General features: G+C 46.5%; 1 protein-coding gene across 1 annotated transcript; it reads right to left on the bottom strand.

Moving 5' to 3' along the window:
- Positions 1–990: 990 nt before the first annotated feature.
- Positions 991–10,938, bottom strand: SOWAHB (sosondowah ankyrin repeat domain family member B). Its single transcript, XM_073541965.1, has one exon. It carries the CDS (start codon positions 10,810–10,812, stop codon positions 8,068–8,070), a length of 2,745 nt encoding a protein of 914 aa, XP_073398066.1. The 5' UTR covers positions 10,813–10,938; the 3' UTR covers positions 991–8,067.
- Positions 10,939–16,942: the final 6,004 nt, after the last annotated feature.

Genomic DNA, 16,942 nt, shown 5'->3' on the forward strand with positions numbered 1-16,942 from the left:
GGTCTCGGCTACCCCTGGCAGCCGAGACCCCGGAGAAAATCCAACACTGGGGGGCGCTGTTCACTTAAATCACAGCGCCGTGAATTAACGGCGCTGTGGTTTTAGTACCCTTAATTACCACCGTTAAAAGGCGTATCGGCGGTCGTTAAGGGGTTAAAGACACTTTCTATGCTGGCTGAGACCATACAGTCTGGTTGTTCTCAGCTGTAACTGCTTATCATTTACTAGCTCTGCCACTGAAAGATTTGTCTTCCTGTGCTGGGTTCCAAAGCTAAGTGGTTTTAGTAGAGTTGTTGTAGTAGTGTTCTGTGGTTTGCTGTAATACATTTGTTTATTTCCTGGTCGCTGCTCCCATTTACTTTAATCCTCCCTGTCCCTATCCTCCTCCCTATTGTTGGTTTGTGCTTTTGTATGATATAGGCTTTATGTTATCCCTGTTTTGCCTTTGTGTCTTGTTTACATTACATTTCTGTCCCATGCCTCATGGGGTGGGGGACAGGACAGAATAGAGTTGAACAGGAGCATAGCAAGGTTGGAGACCCGGGCTTCTCTACCATCAACAGTACCCCCAGGATAGGGCTAGTTAAGGGCATGTCACACTAAGAGATATCGCTAGCAATATCGCTATAACTTGTGACGTTATAGCGATATTGCTAGCGATATCTCTGTGTGTGATACTTACCTACGACCGGCTCCCCCGCTGGTTATCGCTGATCGCGCGAGAACAGGCTGGACTGTTTCTCGTCGTCAGCTTCCTGCTGTGAAGACGAGCGATGCGTGGAGCCGGGCGGGAGGACGCAGGATCGCCTGGTGTGACAGGTAAGTAGCGACCCCCATCCTCTGCGATGTCACTGGTGAGATCTGCCTGTGTGGCAGCTCACTAGCGACCACTTAGCGATGTACCAGCGATCCTGACCTCGTCATATCGCTGGTCGGGATCGCTGGTACATCGCTAAGTGTGACAGTACCTTTAGGGTTCCTGTTCCAGGGACAGTTTCAGGCCTCTCTCCCCTATCAAAGACCATCACAGCATGACATTGCCGCATTGATATCATGACGACAGCACTGCAGCAAGGCTATGAGCTACGTTATCTACATGAGCTTACTCAATGAATGACTGTAGCGATGTTGACGTGACGTTAGCACTGCAGACAATGACAGACACTGTGGCAGGGTCAGAGACTTAGTGCTGGACCTGAGAGGGTGAGTAGAACATTTGTTTCTTTACCACAAAGTGTACCTAGGGAAACAAGTTTCCTGGAATCAAAAAACGCTTTAACTGGATATGAACTCCATACAGTGAGTAGTTGTGAACTGAGTAAAATAAAGTAGTCGTAAAGAAAAAGGGCAAATAGATCTGTTTTTTTGTTTTGTTTTTTTTAAAAAAAACCTTATTTAATGTACAATAAACACTTAAAAAATTACAAACATTTCTACACACAAATAAGAATACAGTAGTAAAGACATCCATACTGAGTATAGGTGAGACAGTCACCTGTCCATGCATGGACACTTATTGCTATGCTGGACATACTATCATGATACACAGGGATTTTTGTCATGTTTGCAAGGTGCAGATTTTAATGCTTTTTTTTTTTATCCTAAAAGAAAGAAATAAAGGAAAATTCTTAGAATTCTCATTTGTTTGTATCCACATCTTGACTATGAAAAAAATCAATACAAACTGCCTATGGACAAGGTTTTCCAGATGAAATAAAAGTTTTTTTTTGTAAATTGTATATTTCCGCAGATGGCAGACAAGCACAGTAAGAAGAAGCAATAGCAGGTGAACCACAGTATATTGCTAAGAGTAATGTCCTCTGATCCAGCTCGTTATAGATCAATGTCAGGAACACGTACCAAAATAACCTTGAAAATATTATTACCATCAAAAATATTCCAAACTCTGCAATTTATTAAGCAAAAAAAAAAAAAAGTTGACTTTGGTCTGTGAATTACAGCATGATATAGAGATTACATGCATGGCTCATGCTTACTGGAGATGTCCAAAAGGGGAAGACTCGGTGCATGGTAGTACCTAGCCACCAAACGGGGGCACGGGATGCATGTTGTGCAGTATTCATTACGGAATATTCGGTAAAGCGACAGAGACCATCACTGACAAAGTCCAGCGCGTTTCAAATTAATACCTACTTAAACCAGAATTTGAACTGTTAGCACAATAAGGGGTTAACAGATGTAGTATCCTAGCAAAAACTTTAGAGTAAAATTTCATCAAAAATCAAAATTCACACTCCTAGATCCGAATGTGCAGACAAGCACTGGACACTGATCTCGCAGCACTAGCCGCGTACCCTGATGCCACAACGTGCTCCGCCAGCTCCAATCCCGAGGTGTGAATTTATATCAGAGCACTAGAGGCGCTTAGTCTATCTACCTCCACTGTCTAAGAGGAGATTATGCTTAAAGGGTTAGTCCATTTTTGGTGTCATGTATATGCTGGCAGACAGTAGGTAAAGCATGTGAAGCACTCTACATTGGAGTCTATTGGAGTTATGGAAAAAGTATGCGCCGGCTGTGCTGTTTCGGTAATTCCTAGACTAATGGAGCCTGATCTTCTCTCGTCTTCCACTGATCTGTTCTTGCAGGCTAATTTGGATTTCTTGTAAAGGGCCAATGGAAGCCCTCCTCGTATAGAGGGGGAGAGCTCAGAAGAAAGATACACAATGATCACACATCTATTGTAAGAAGGCGGCTGGGGCGACATGTATGGCACAACACTGAAAGCACAGTGACACACTGCGTCGTCTCGTCGCTAACGATTTCCTATGGCACAAGTTGTTTGCAAATTGCTGTTACGCGACAGGTCACAAGGGTGTGCGCACATGCTGCGGATTTTGCCTCTGCAGATCTGCAGACAGTGTACAGTTCCATTACAGTCTATGGGATTTACATTCTGCTGTGCACATGCTGCAGTTTTTTCACTGCAGGAAAAGCTGCGGTTTTGAATCCGCAGAAAGAAATGACATGTCAATTCTTTCTGCGGACTCAGCTGCAGTTTGCCACCTATTCCATTGTCCAGGTGTCAAACCGAAGGTCATTTTACCTGTGGTTTTACCTGCGGATCCGCACAGAAAAATACGCTGGTGAATCCGCAGCGTGTGCACATAGCCTAAAAGGGGATGAACGTGATAAAAAAAAAAAAAAAAAAAACCATGGCTGCCTTCTTCCAGAAACAGCACCACACCTGGCAATGGGTTGTGTTTAGTATCACGGCATGATTACAGTGAAGTGAATGGGGATACTTAGCCATAACACAAACAACTTGTGGGCATTGTTCGGGGCAATAAAAAAATGTCATATGATATAACCCCTTCAAGTTCTATTACACACGGACCTGTTATCCACACACAGATACATGAGATGTTTCTTAACAATATCCTTGGAGTGGCCACCAACATCCCGTAAGTGTCTGGAGATCCAGTACATTTGTAAGGATCTGCTGGACGTTTGAGAGCCAATTCCTCAGAGTTTTCACCATAATTCTGGAGTTCTACCCTTCTACAAACTCCCGGCCAGCTCTGCTACTTTTTATTTCAGGATATTTGTGCTTTTTGTGTGACGCTTACTTGGAAGGGGCCAAACACAGCTGATAAATTCATTGTAATTTACATCACAAAGATGTGGTAACTGAATGCAGAAATGTGGTCTGGTCACTTCATACACCGGCAGCTGAAATATGTACCAATATCATTAAGCACACACCTCTTAAGGGAATATGTCAGCAGGTATGTGTTACGTAATCCGAGAGCAGCCCGTTGTAGGCAGGGTTGTGGAGTTGGTAAGCCAACCCTCCCGACTCCTCAATTTCCCTGACTGACCCCACAGCACTGGTCACTACTGAGCATGTGCATAAAGTGCAGCACAGATTCATCTCCAGTAAAAGCTCAGATCAGGAACAGAACAGACATATATTAGGACATTAATTTCCTAAATTCTTATAGAAACACTTACAGCACGTCCTTCATCATACTACTATACCCAATTTATTATATATTTATACATATTTTAGGAGTCGGTCCATTTTATACTCCAACTCCACAGCACTGGGTGTTGGGCATGAGACCCTGATTCCAGCGATGTGTCACTTGCTGGTCTACTTGCTGTTATTTTGATACAATCTCTGATTTCTCTGCTGCAGATCTAGCAGGGCTCATCAGAATGCTGGGCCCTATATAACGCCGCCCACACCACTGACTGGCAGATTTCTGTGTACACTCTGAGCCTACATTGCCAGAAAGCTGCTAACCAGTGGTGGGTGTGGGGTTACACAGAGCAGTTGCCTAGGAGGCGCGAGACACCTAGTCCTGTAGCAATAATCTCCTGCAGATAAAACACTGATTTATTGGAGCACACAGACTAGTAAGTGACACATCCCTGGAATCAAGGTATCAGCTTCTACATCATGCCACTCAGATTTCTTAGCAAAATCGTGCTGACAGATTCCCTTTAATTCATTTGGCACATCTTACTCCAGCACACCCTTCATCAGATTAGAAGGTGTAACACTTTAGTCTTGATGAATCGGATCCTTAATATCCATCATATATACATGAGTCGAAACATTAACCCCTTCACGATGGAGCCCTTTTTCGTTTTTGGGTTTCTGTTTTTCGCTCCCCTTCATCCCAGAGCCATACCTTTTTTATTTTTCCGGCAATATGGCCATGTGAGGGCTTGTTTTTTGCGTGACGAGTTGTACTTTTGAACGACCGCATTTGGTGTACTCAAAATACAGAAAAAAAAAAAATTCCAAGTGGTGTGAAATTGCAAAAAAAAAAAATGCAATTCCACAATTGTTTTTTGGATTTTTTTTTTACCATGTTCATCAAATGCTAAATGTGACCTCCGATTATGATTTTTCAGGTCATTACGAGTACATAGACACCAAACATGTCTAAGTTCTTTTTTATTTAAGTGGTGAAATAAAATCAAAATTTTGTTAAAAAAAATAAAAAAACCTGCATCATTGTCCGAGACCTGTAGCGTCTCCATTTTTCGTGATCTCGGGTTGGGTGAGGATGTACTTTTTGCATGTGAAACTGACGTTTTTATTTATACTATTTTGGTGTATATATAATCTTTTGATCGCCCGTTATTGCATTTTATTGTAATGTAGCGGCGACCAAAACACTAATTTTGACATTTTTAATTTTCTTATTATGCCATTTACCAATCGGGTTAATTATTTTTTATATTGAAAGATCGGGTGATTTTGAACGCGGGGATACCAAAAATGTGTATGTTTGATTTTTTTTTTTAGCGTTTTATTTTGTATGGGACAAAAGGGGGGTGATTTAAACTTTTATATTTTTTTAATATTTTAAAAAACTTTTTTTTTTACTTTTGGCACACTTCAATAGTTTCCATGGGAGACTAGAAGCTCCAATAATCCGATCATCTCTGCTACATACAGGTGAAGATCAGATTGCCGGTATGTATCAGAATTGCTCACTTGCTACGCGCGCTGACCACCGAGCGACGCTCATAGCAATCCGGCAGTGACAACCATAGAGTTCTGTTGGAGACCTCTGGTTGTCATGCCAACCGATCGGTCACCTGCGATCACGTGACGGGGTCACCGATGTGCAGGATTTCCGGCGCACTTGCCGGAAGCGCGCTTTAAATGCCACTGTCAAGGAGTTTGACAGCGGCATTTTACGGGTTAACAGTGGCTGTTAGCTGTTTTGAACAGCTGACATATGCCTCTGACATCTGCCAGGAAAGATGTGGGCTCACCGCCGGAGCCTACATCAAAGGGGGAGACACGACATGCGCAGTACTAATACAGTGTGCATGTCGTGAAGGGGTTAAGGGGCCGATTCATAAAGTTCAGCATGGTTCACAAGAGCCTTAATGATGGGCGTTCACGAGTAAGATGCTCCTAATTCATTAAGTGGTATACTTTACAGGGGAGTACGCCTTGCCAGAGATGCTACCGGAGTACATTTCTGAGGTACGTTACGCCATGGCTGATACATTTGAAAAGTTCTGCCACCCCCAACCCACCCATGCTCAATCTACGTTAGTGAAGCCAGCTGGAATGGGGCGTGAAAAGAACAAGTGTTGCAAAATTTTGCAATTTTTCAATGTGCTTTACTCCAGAAGTCTAGCATAAACACTTTGATAAATCAGCCACTTAAAGGAAGCCTGTCTGCAGGATTGTGCACAGTAACCTACAGACAGTGTCAGGTCTGCACCGTTATACTGAATAAAATGATACCTTGGTAGATGAAATCCGTCTTGTGGTTGTTGGGGGGGGGTGTCCGTGTGTGTTTTTATGTGGTGCTCTGCTTAAGTATTCAGAATGTAGACTGCTGACATGTCGCTGATCCCTCACTGACCTGCCCGCTAGTTTACATAATGAATATCTGTACATATGTAAAAAAAACAAATCTTCTGCAGACAGGTGCCGGCTGTGACACCTGCATTGCAGCATAATCACGGTTTAGGTGCCAATAAGGATGTGTGCGCACGCTGCCGATTCTGCTGTGGAATTTTCCACGCGGATTTTGCCCCTGCGGTTTGACACCTGGACAATGGGGTAGGTGTAAAACCGCTGCGGATTCCGCACAAAGTAGTAATATGCTGCGGCTTTGTAACCACAGCAAACCCGCGCGGAAAATTCTGCACCGTGTGCACTGCAGTTTTTGTTTTCCATTGATTATAATGGTAGTGTACACCGCAGCAGAAACATATGCACACGCCCTAATACATTTCTTCACGTTATTCAGCTACAAAAAATGGCAGCGCCATCTTACTGGAGAAGAAAAAAAAAAAAAAAAAAACCTCCTCCAAGATGGCGCAGCTCGCACCTGCGCAGTAGCAGCTCAGAGACAGCCGGCGCATGCGCAATAGAAGCTATCGGATCACAGCTATATACACCAATAGCAGCTACTGCGCGGGCACCATTTTCAAATTAATTTTTTTTTTCAAGCTGAATAACGTGAATAAAATATATTATTGACACACGAAATATGCGACTATGCTGCAGCGCAGGTGCCACTGCCGGGATCTGTAACCTATCAGAAGCCATACTGGTGAATACCTAATCAGAACACCACACGAAGACCCCCCCACAGGGCGCCCCCAGAGCATTAACTGAAAACTGATAATAAAGATTAAACAACAACCACAAGATGGATTTCATCAACCCAGGTATCATATTAATCAGTATAACGGCACTGACCTGATAGCGTGTGTAGTTTACTCAGCACAATCCTGCTGACAGGTTCCCTTTAATATCTATGGCAGTGATCTGTGACTTTTGGTCTATTGAGACCCTATAGATACCAGCTGTCAGGACTCTGACCCTCTGGGATTTGGAGTTTTACAATCACTGAAGAACCACAGGTTGGAGGTAACATCTATGGCCACCTTAAAGGGGTTGTCCAAGATATATTTTTCTAACAGCAGGCATACTATGGAACAAAAAAAAAAGTAATGCTCACTGGATAGTTTCTCGGCATCTCCATTGCCTGTGCGTCAGTCTTTATTTAGTTTGCTGCAGTGATCACAAGCTGTACATCAACATAACCACTGCAGCCAATCACTGGACACAGCAGTCTTGTGCTGTACATACAAGCATCCCCACTGGGGTCAGTAATAGTCTGCTGTGACCACACGGATATATGGCATGTGACTGCTGCAGCAAAGTATACAGAAACCAGCGAGGACCACTGGAACAACAGGGCATGACAGGTGAGCTTTTGTTATATTTTACAGCATCCCCTGCTGTTGAATACATTTTTTATTTAAATTCCTGGACAATCCCTTTAACATTGGACTGAGAATCAGACTCCCACAAAAAAAAAAAAAAAAAAGACAGCTTAACCCTATTAATCATGCAACATTTTGTTCTATCAATGATCTACAGCATAGATGGCACAGCCTGCAAGAAGCATTCTCCCACTTGACGTAAACATCAGGCCCACCGGTAGACACCAGGCCCGCCGGCAGACACCAGGCCCGCCGGTAGAAGCACAGCTTTACTCCCTCAGCTCAAACAAACAAGGAGGAAAAGTGTAACTCAGAGGTTTTCCTGACTTAGTCACTGTAGATTTCTCTTTCCCTCACAACAGGGTGATTGCTTGCTTTCCATTTCTGATGCTGAGGCTTCATAAAAGCAGCTAAGGACGTTTTTCTATTTATCTGGCTGGATTTGTTTTGTGTGCTTGTACTGCTAGCGATATTTAAGGCACGAGATGCAAAAATGGTTTTGCCCTTCGGTGCTCCTAAGAGCTGCCATAGTTCTCCAGAAGTGTTGCAGCTCAGGTACTGCCAGGCCCTTTTACCACTATTGTCCCTCATCCTCACATCTACATTGAGTTTTTCTACTAACATGGCTGCTAATTTATGATGCCCATGGATAGCGGCTATGTGTAAAGGAGTATATCCCCCATTGGACTTGACGTTAGCATCCAGATAAATCCCGGCCTTTTTGGCACCAGCCACAAATTTGTGGAACATGTCAGTAGCACCGTGTTTGGCAAACCAGTGAAAAGCGGTGAAGCCAGAGATGAAGTCTTTCCGCAATGCTAAGCTTGGGTCCTGCATGAACAAACCATACACATGAAGCCAAGATCCCGTTGACGACTTTATAATCCAGTCATGTTCCACTGAATCCAAGGGAAAGACGGTGGACGATTTATAACTAGAAGTCTTTTTAAAAACAAATTCCGTATTCACTTTGGGTTCATTTTGAGAAACGAGAGCTTTTTGGTCTTGGATATCATATGTAATAAAATGGTTGGAGCTCACAGGCTTCACTCTTAGCAGCAAGTCTACATCTGGCTGTGGAGTAGCCAACACAATATTAGGTGGTCTTTTAGCTCTGGATGGACGCCGCCTCTTTTTATAATCCCTTTCAATGAGTTCATCATCAGAAGAGGACATTACATCTCGCATACGAGCACTCATCTTATGCCTTGGTGGGTTCCCAGCCAGTGCAAACAAGATAGGAGCTTGGTCGGTGAGAAAAGATTTGGTGGTGTATGGAGATTTACTGTACTCCGCATTTGTTAGCATAGGTTCAGCAGATACTACTCCACATTCAGCCAACGTGTCCTTCAAATTGATGGGGGCAGCACTTTTTAATTTATCATATTGCTCATTGATGCTGAGGAACCTTCTACCAGGAGGACATCTCCTAGTGGTCTCACATTTCTGTTCAATGTAATGTACATATCTGTCATTATTGGAGTCACTGGAAGGGTCTTCATCGATATTGTGCTCTGTGTCACAGTCAGCTCCTTCCCCACTGTCACTCCCTTCACTTCCATAGCTCTCCTGATCCACAAAGTCCTCCATATCCTGCAAGGAAAGCTGGCATCTGATGCTTCTAAAGACTGGCATTTTAGACATCCACATTTCATGTATATCATAGAGAGGTAGCGGAGGAGAGGGACTGTGACTCGCTGACTGATAACCTTCTAACTGAACATCTGAAGGAGTAATGCTTGATCCATGTGGGAACGGCAGGGAGGGGGAAGGGTGTAGTGAATCTATATACCTGGATGAAGGAGGAGAAGGTGGCAGCTCATTATACAAAGTAAGCATTTGCTGGTCATCTTGTACAGGGTCCTTATAGTCTTCGTGCTCCCGAAAAGTACCATTTAAGTGGAAATTTGATGACTTTGGCTCAGTACAGGCATGGCATCCAAGTCTTTGTCCCTCCTGATCCCTGCTAGTTACATTTACAAAAGCAGGATTAGTAGATTCGGTTTTCCTTTGTCCAAAAGGTGAGGCTTTAACATGTCCACCAGGAACCTGGGAGGGAATCTCAGGAATGTCAAGGCTTCCAGGATGGGAGGACTGGTTGTGGTATGGATGGTTTGAAGAAGAATTACTTTTGTTGGAAGGTGAGGACTCCTTGCTGGCTGATGAGGAGGTCAGGTAGGTATTAACAGGTGGTGGGTGGTGTGATGAAGCTCTGGTCTTATATTCCATGGATGGGCTTCTGTGCAGGGAAGTTCCAATATTTTCAAAAGTTTTGGAGGTGGACAGGTAGGTGTTAGCAGATTGTGGGTGGTGAGGTGAAGCTTTTATCACTGTTGGACTGGACTTATACTCCATGGATGGGCTTCTGTGCAAAAAAGTCTTATTATTTTGTGGTGAGGATGTATTGCTGGCTGGTGATGAGGTCTTGGAGATTGACAGGTAAGTATTAGCATGTTGTGGGTGTTGGGCTGAAGCTCTGATGACTGGTGGACTGTTTTTATACTCCATGGAAGGGCTTCCTTGCAGTGAATGCCCATTTTTTGAGGGGAATTGAGTGTTGCTGGCTGGTGATGAGGTGGGGCAAGAGGATGTATACTCTTGGGTAGTAGCTGTTGAAGTCCACTGAGATGGTTCATGATGAGAAGAAACTTCTGCCTCCCAAGCATTTCCCTCCACATCTGAGATAAGGACAGCACCCTGGTGGCAAGGAACTTGTGCAGATCTACCTTGGCGGCCACATGCACTGCCATCACGTACCTGAGCTCCATGCGGCACAGCGGGCACCTGAACCTCAGGCTTCAGCGGAGTCGGCGGTCGCGACAAGTCCTCTCCCAGCAGATCGCGATAGCGGCTCCGAAGCAGCACGTATTTGACAGCTCCCTCTGGCTTCACCACTGCCACCGAGTTCACATAGCGCTTGAACCTCTCCCGGCGCTTGAGGAGCTGCTCTGCCGGCGCCTGCGGGTCCCTCAGGAAGCGCCTGAAGTGTGCCAGCAGGGAGGCATTGGCCACCTTCCCTCCAGCCTGGCACAGGAAATCCAGCACCTCTTCCTGGCTCAGCTCTTTGGCCATCCTGCTCAGTCAGCCCTGTGCCTCATAGCCTCTGCTCCTCCACACCTTCGCCTCACCTGCGCGTCCACTCCTCTCCGCCTCCAGCTGAAGGGCACTGCACTCCCAGCCGCCCATCTCCAGCCCTCGCCAGCAATGCCCTCCCATTATACCGAGGATGCTGACATGGAGGCGTGTGAGGGAGGAGCGGCGGCAGGAATGTGAGGGCGGGACCCTCAGTGCAAGGTACAGCAAGGTGCACCCAGCGCCTGCCCTTCCTGTGCTGCCAGCAGGGTGACAGGCAGCATGGCACCTACACTGGCTTGTGGCCAGCTGCTGCGTGCACGCGAGGTGTTGTTCACTCTTTTCAGCCATTTCAAATGCGATTATCCCTAGAAAGTGCAGAAAACCCCGTGATGCCCCACGGTCATTATTGTGTCACACATATGTGGTGCCTCCACGATCACTACGTGTCCCACTTATGTCCAGCCTTCACTAATGTATCCCACCTATGTCCAGCCTCATGATCACTACTGTCCCAGTATGTCCAGCCTCATGATCACTACTGTCCCAGGTATGTCCAGCCTCATGATCACTACTGTCCCAGGTATGTCCAGCCTCCATGATCACTACTGTCCCAGTATGTCCAGCCTCTTGATCACTACTGTCCCACGTATGTCCAGCCTCATGATCACTACTGTCCCACGTATGTCCAGCCTCATGATCACTACTGTCCCACGTATGTCCAGCCTCATGATCACTACTGTCCCAGGTATGTCCAGCCTCATGATCACTACTGTCCCAGTATGTCCAGCCTCATGATCACTACTGTCCCAGGTATGTCCAGCCTCCATGATCACTACTGTCCCAGTATGTCCAGCCTCTTGATCACTACTGTCCCACGTATGTCCAGCCTCATGATCACTACTGTCCCACGTATGTCCAGCCTCATGATCACTACTGTCACACGTATGTCCAGCCTCATGATCACTACTGTCCCAGGTATGTCCAGCCTCATGATCACTACTGTCCCAGGTATGTCCAGCCTCATGATCACTACTGTCCCAGGTATGTCCAGCCTCCATGATCACTACTGTCCCAGTATGTCCAGCCTCTTGATCACTACTGTCCCACGTATGTCCAGCCTCATGATCACTACTGTCCCACGTATGTCCAGCCTCATGATCACTACTGTCCCACGTATGTCCAGCCTCATGATCACTACTGTCCCACGTATGTCCAGCCTCATGATCACTACTGTCCCAGTATGTCCAGCCTCATGATCACTACTGTCCCAGTATATCCAGCCTCATGATCACTACTGTCACACGTATGTCCAGCCTCATGATCACTACTGTCCCACGTATGTCCAGCCTCATGATCACTACTGTCCCACGTATGTCCAGCCTCATGATCACTACTGTCCCACGTATGTCCAGCCTCATGATCACTACTGTCCCACGTATGTCCAGCCTCATGATCACTACTGTCCCAGTATGTCCAGCCTCATGATCACTACTGTCCCAGTATATCCAGCCTCATGATCACTACTGTCACACGTATGTCCAGCCTCATGATCACTACTGTCCCAGGTATGTCCAGCCTCATGATCACTACTGTCCCACGTATGTCCAGCCTCATGATCACTACTGTCACACGTATGTCCAGCCTCATGATCAGTACTGTCCCTCTTATGTCCAGCCTCATGATCACTACTGTCCCACATATGTCCAGCCTCATGATCACTACTGTCCCACGTATGTGCAGCCTCATGATCACTGCTGTCCCAGGTATGTCCAGCCTCATGATCAGTACTGTCCCTCTTATGTCCAGCCTCATGATCACTACTGTCCCACGTATGTCCAGCCTCATGATCACTACTGTCCCAGTATGTCCAGCCTCATGATCACTACTGTCCCAGTATATCCAGCCTCATGATCACTACTGTCACACGTATGTCCAGCCTCATGATCACTACTGTCCCAGGTATGTCCAGCCTCATGATCACTACTGTCCCACGTATGTCCAGCCTCATGATCACTACTGTCACACGTATGTCCAGCCTCATGATCAGTACTGTCCCTCTTATGTCCAGCCTCATGATCACTACTGTCCCACATATGTCCAGCCTCATGATCACTACTGTCCCACGTATGTGCAGCCTCATGATCACTGCTGTCCCAGGTATGTCCAGCCTCATGATCAGTACTGTCCCTCTTATGTCCAGCCTCATGATCACTACTGTCCCACGTGTGTCCAGCCTCATGATCACTACTGTCCCAGTATGTCCAGCCTCATGATCACTACTGTCCCAGTATATCCAGCCTCATGATCACTACTGTCACACGTATGTCCAGCCTCATGATCACTACTGTCCCAGGTATGTCCAGCCTCATGATCACTACTGTCCCACGTATGTCCAGTCTCATGATCACTACTGTCCCACGTATGTCCAGCCTCATGATCACTACTGTCCCACGTATGTCCAGCCTCATGATCACTACTGTCCCACGTATGTCCAGCCTCATGATCACTACTGTCCCAGGTATGTCCAGCCTCATGATCACTACTGTCCCACGTATGTCCAGCCTCATGATCACTACTGTCCCACGTATGTCCAGCCTCATGATCAGTACTGTCCCTCTTATGTCCAGCCTCATGATCAGTACTGTCCCACATATGTCCAGCCTCATGATCACTACTGTCCCACGTATGTCCAGCCTCATGATCACTACTGTCCCACGTATGTCCAGCCTCATGATCACTACTGTCCCACGTATGTCCAGCCTCATGATCACTACTGTCCCAGTATGTCCAGCCTCATGATCACTACTGTCCCAGTATATCCAGCCTCATGATCACTACTGTCCCACTTATGTCCAGCCTCATGATCACTACTGTCCCAGGTATGTCCAGCCTCATGATCACTACTGTCCCAAGTATGTCCAGCCTCATGATCACTACTGTCCCACATATGTCCAGCCTCATGATCAGTACTGTCCCTCTTATGTCCAGCCTCATGATCAGTACTGTCCCACTTATGTCCAGCCTCATGATCGGTACTGTCCCACGTATGTCCAGCCTCATGATCACTACTGTCCCACTTATGTCCAGCCTCATGATCACTACTGTCCCACTTATGTCCAGCCTCATGATCAGTACTGTCCCACTTATGTCCAGCCTCATGATCACTACTGTCCCACTTATGTCCAGCCTCATGATCACTACTGTCCCACGTATGTCCAGCCTCATGATCACTACTGTACCAGTATGTCCAGCCTCCATGATCAGTACTGTCCCACATATGTCCAGCCTCATGATCATTACTGTCTCACGTATGTCCAGCCTCATGATCACTACTGTGTGCCACATACAGTACAGACCAAAAGTTTGGACACCCCTTCTCATTCAAAGAGTTTTCTTTATTTTCATGACTATGAAAATTGTAGATTCACTCTGAAGGCATCAAAACTATGAATTAACACATGTGGAATTATATAATTAACAAAAAAGTGTGAAACAACTGAAAATATGTCTTATATTCTAGGTTCTTCAAAGTAGCCACCTTTGCTTTGATTACTGCTTTGCACACTCTTGGCATTCTCTTGATGAGCTTCAAGAGGTAGCCAACGGGAATTGTTTTCCAATAGTCTTGAAGGAGTTCCCGGTGATGCTTAACACTTCTTGGCCCTTTTGCCTTCACTCTGCAGTCCAGCTCACCCCAAACCATCTCGATTGGGTTCAGGTCTGGTGACTGTGGAGGCCAGGTCATCTGGCGTAGCACCCCATCACTCTCCTTCTTGGTCAAATAGCCCTTACACAGCCTGGAGGTGTGTTTGAGGCCACGGTTTATCAATGCTTCACCACAATCCAGCTTCAGACTACAATCCTGCTTAGCAAGAGACATGTATTCGTCTGCCAGTTGTCATGATCCAGGACGGGATTTCGCTTTGACCCGTCCTGGTTAGACTATGGGTTAATTGTGCTGCCTCTCTCTGGCAGCAGGAGGCTATTTAGTGCTCACTGGACCTGGGTCCGGTGTCAGTTATACTCCTGCCCTCGGCTGAGTTAAGTGACCTCTTGTATACGTGTGCCTTGTGCCTGATATCTTGCTTGCTTGTTCGGTTGTGATCTGGTTCTGTCCCTGTTACGAGTTCTGCCTGACCCTCTTGTACTGCGCTACCTCTCGTGTATGACTCTCTGCTTGTGACCCGACTCCTCTCTGCTTGTCCCCTTGGTACCACGTCGCCCTCTTGTGTATGACCTTTGGCTTTGTCTGACTACCCGTCTGTTTGTCCCTCTGTACCTCGTTTGCCCGTACTGCTGTGACCTCTGTTTTGCCTGACTGAGTTGTTGTATGGTGTCCTGTCCTATCTGAATACAGGACGCTAAGCCCCGCCCCCTTGCAGTCACATGACCATAGGTCCCGTGCAGATTATTCAGTTTCAGTGTCCGCAGGTCCTATGCCTCTTTACTTTCCAGCGCGGACTGGACCCTGACACTATTAGCCTGAAGCACGCATGGTCACCTCTGCTGCCCTGCTCCCCAGGTAACATTTAGCACTGCTTCTGTACTCAGGACACGCGCACTGGCTCTATGAGCAAGTGCAGTGCGGTGTCTCTGACATTATAACTGACCCATACCATTTTTTTTTCTCTGCTCCCATTCACCTGTGTGTGTGATGGATCCTGTGCACACTCTTTCTGAACAGGTTAAGCATCTGACGCAGATGTCTCAGAAACTCTTTGGAGAACAAAGAGTCCTGGCTCAGTCTCAGCAGCTGATCGCCGACACTGTGCAGGGAGTTCTTTCATGGAGGGCTCGGGATGTTACATTAATTTCCCCTGAGTCTCCAGTGAAGTTATCAGATACCTTTTCTGGAGATAAAATTGACTTCAGAGTTTTCAAGGAGGGCTGTAAGCTTTTTTTTTCCTTAAGACCACACTCTTCTGGGGATGAAAGTCAGAGAGTGGGGGTCATTATGTCTCTGTTAAGGGGAGCCCCCCAAGCCTGGGCTTTCTCCCTTCCTACCACGGCCCCTGAGCGTATGACTGTGGATGCATTTTTTGAGGCCCTGGGGCATATTTATGATGAGCCTGATCGGGTGCGTATGGCTGAGGACAGGCTGATGAATGTTTGCCAGGGGAAACACTCAGCCGAGTGGTTTTGCTCAGAGTTCAGACGCGGGGCTGCTGAAGTCTGCTGGAACGACGCCGCTCTCCGGGGGTTGTTCCGTAGAGGCCTGTCTGAGCATCTGAAAGACGCCTTGGCTCTCCACCCCCCACCTGATGCCCTGGAGGAAGCTATGACACAGGCCGTCCGAATGGATCGCAGGTTACGGGTAAGGGGAGTGATACAAATCGAGACATCATTATTCTCCCAAGGAAGGGGAGCCAGTTCTTCAGTGAAAATCACGGAGATGGGAACCATCAACCTTAAGGAGGAAGAAAGGAGACAACGGCACGTGAGAAATGCTGTGTTCACAGTGGCGAGTCTGGACATTGGAAAAAGGATTGCCCCTCCCGGCCACTAACCAACAAGCGACTGAGCCCGGGTGATTATCGTGGAGGTCACCCAGGCTCTCAGGTACCCTTTTCTGCATTTTCTAAAATGTCATTTCAAGTGGAACTTTGTTGTGGGGGTGTCTCCACATCCACTTCTGCCTTCGTGGATTGCGGTTCATCACTGAACTTTATTGACTCTGACTTGGTGGCCAGGTGTAAGTTAGGGACAGTTAGGTTGGAAACTCCGATTCACCTTGTTGCTATTGACAAAACACCACTGGTTAAGAATGACATTGTGTTTTGTACTGAAGAGTTTCTCCTTAAAGTGAGTTCCTTACACCAGGAACGTATTTCATGTTTTGAATTGAACAACCTGCCTGCGGGACTGGTGTTGGGGTTCCCCTGGTAACAGCTGCATAATCCAGTGATTAATTGGGAATCTCGGGATATTGTTAAATGGGGTCCCTATTGCTCTGAGAAATGTCTTGTTTCTGTGTCTGTGTCGTCCGTGGGTCTAGAAGGCATTCCGGAGTGCCTGATAGATTATACTGACGTTTTCTCCGAAAAAGAGGCTGAGGTTTTACCACCACACCGCCCATTTGATTGTGCCAGTGACCTGATTCCAGGTGCTAAATTGCCCAAAGCCCGCC

This window comes from Dendrobates tinctorius, unplaced genomic scaffold (genome assembly GCF_039654945.1).
Source record: "Dendrobates tinctorius isolate UK_male_01 unplaced genomic scaffold, ASM3965494v1 ptg000011l, whole genome shotgun sequence".
NCBI classification, from domain to species: Eukaryota; Metazoa; Chordata; class Amphibia; order Anura; family Dendrobatidae; genus Dendrobates; species Dendrobates tinctorius.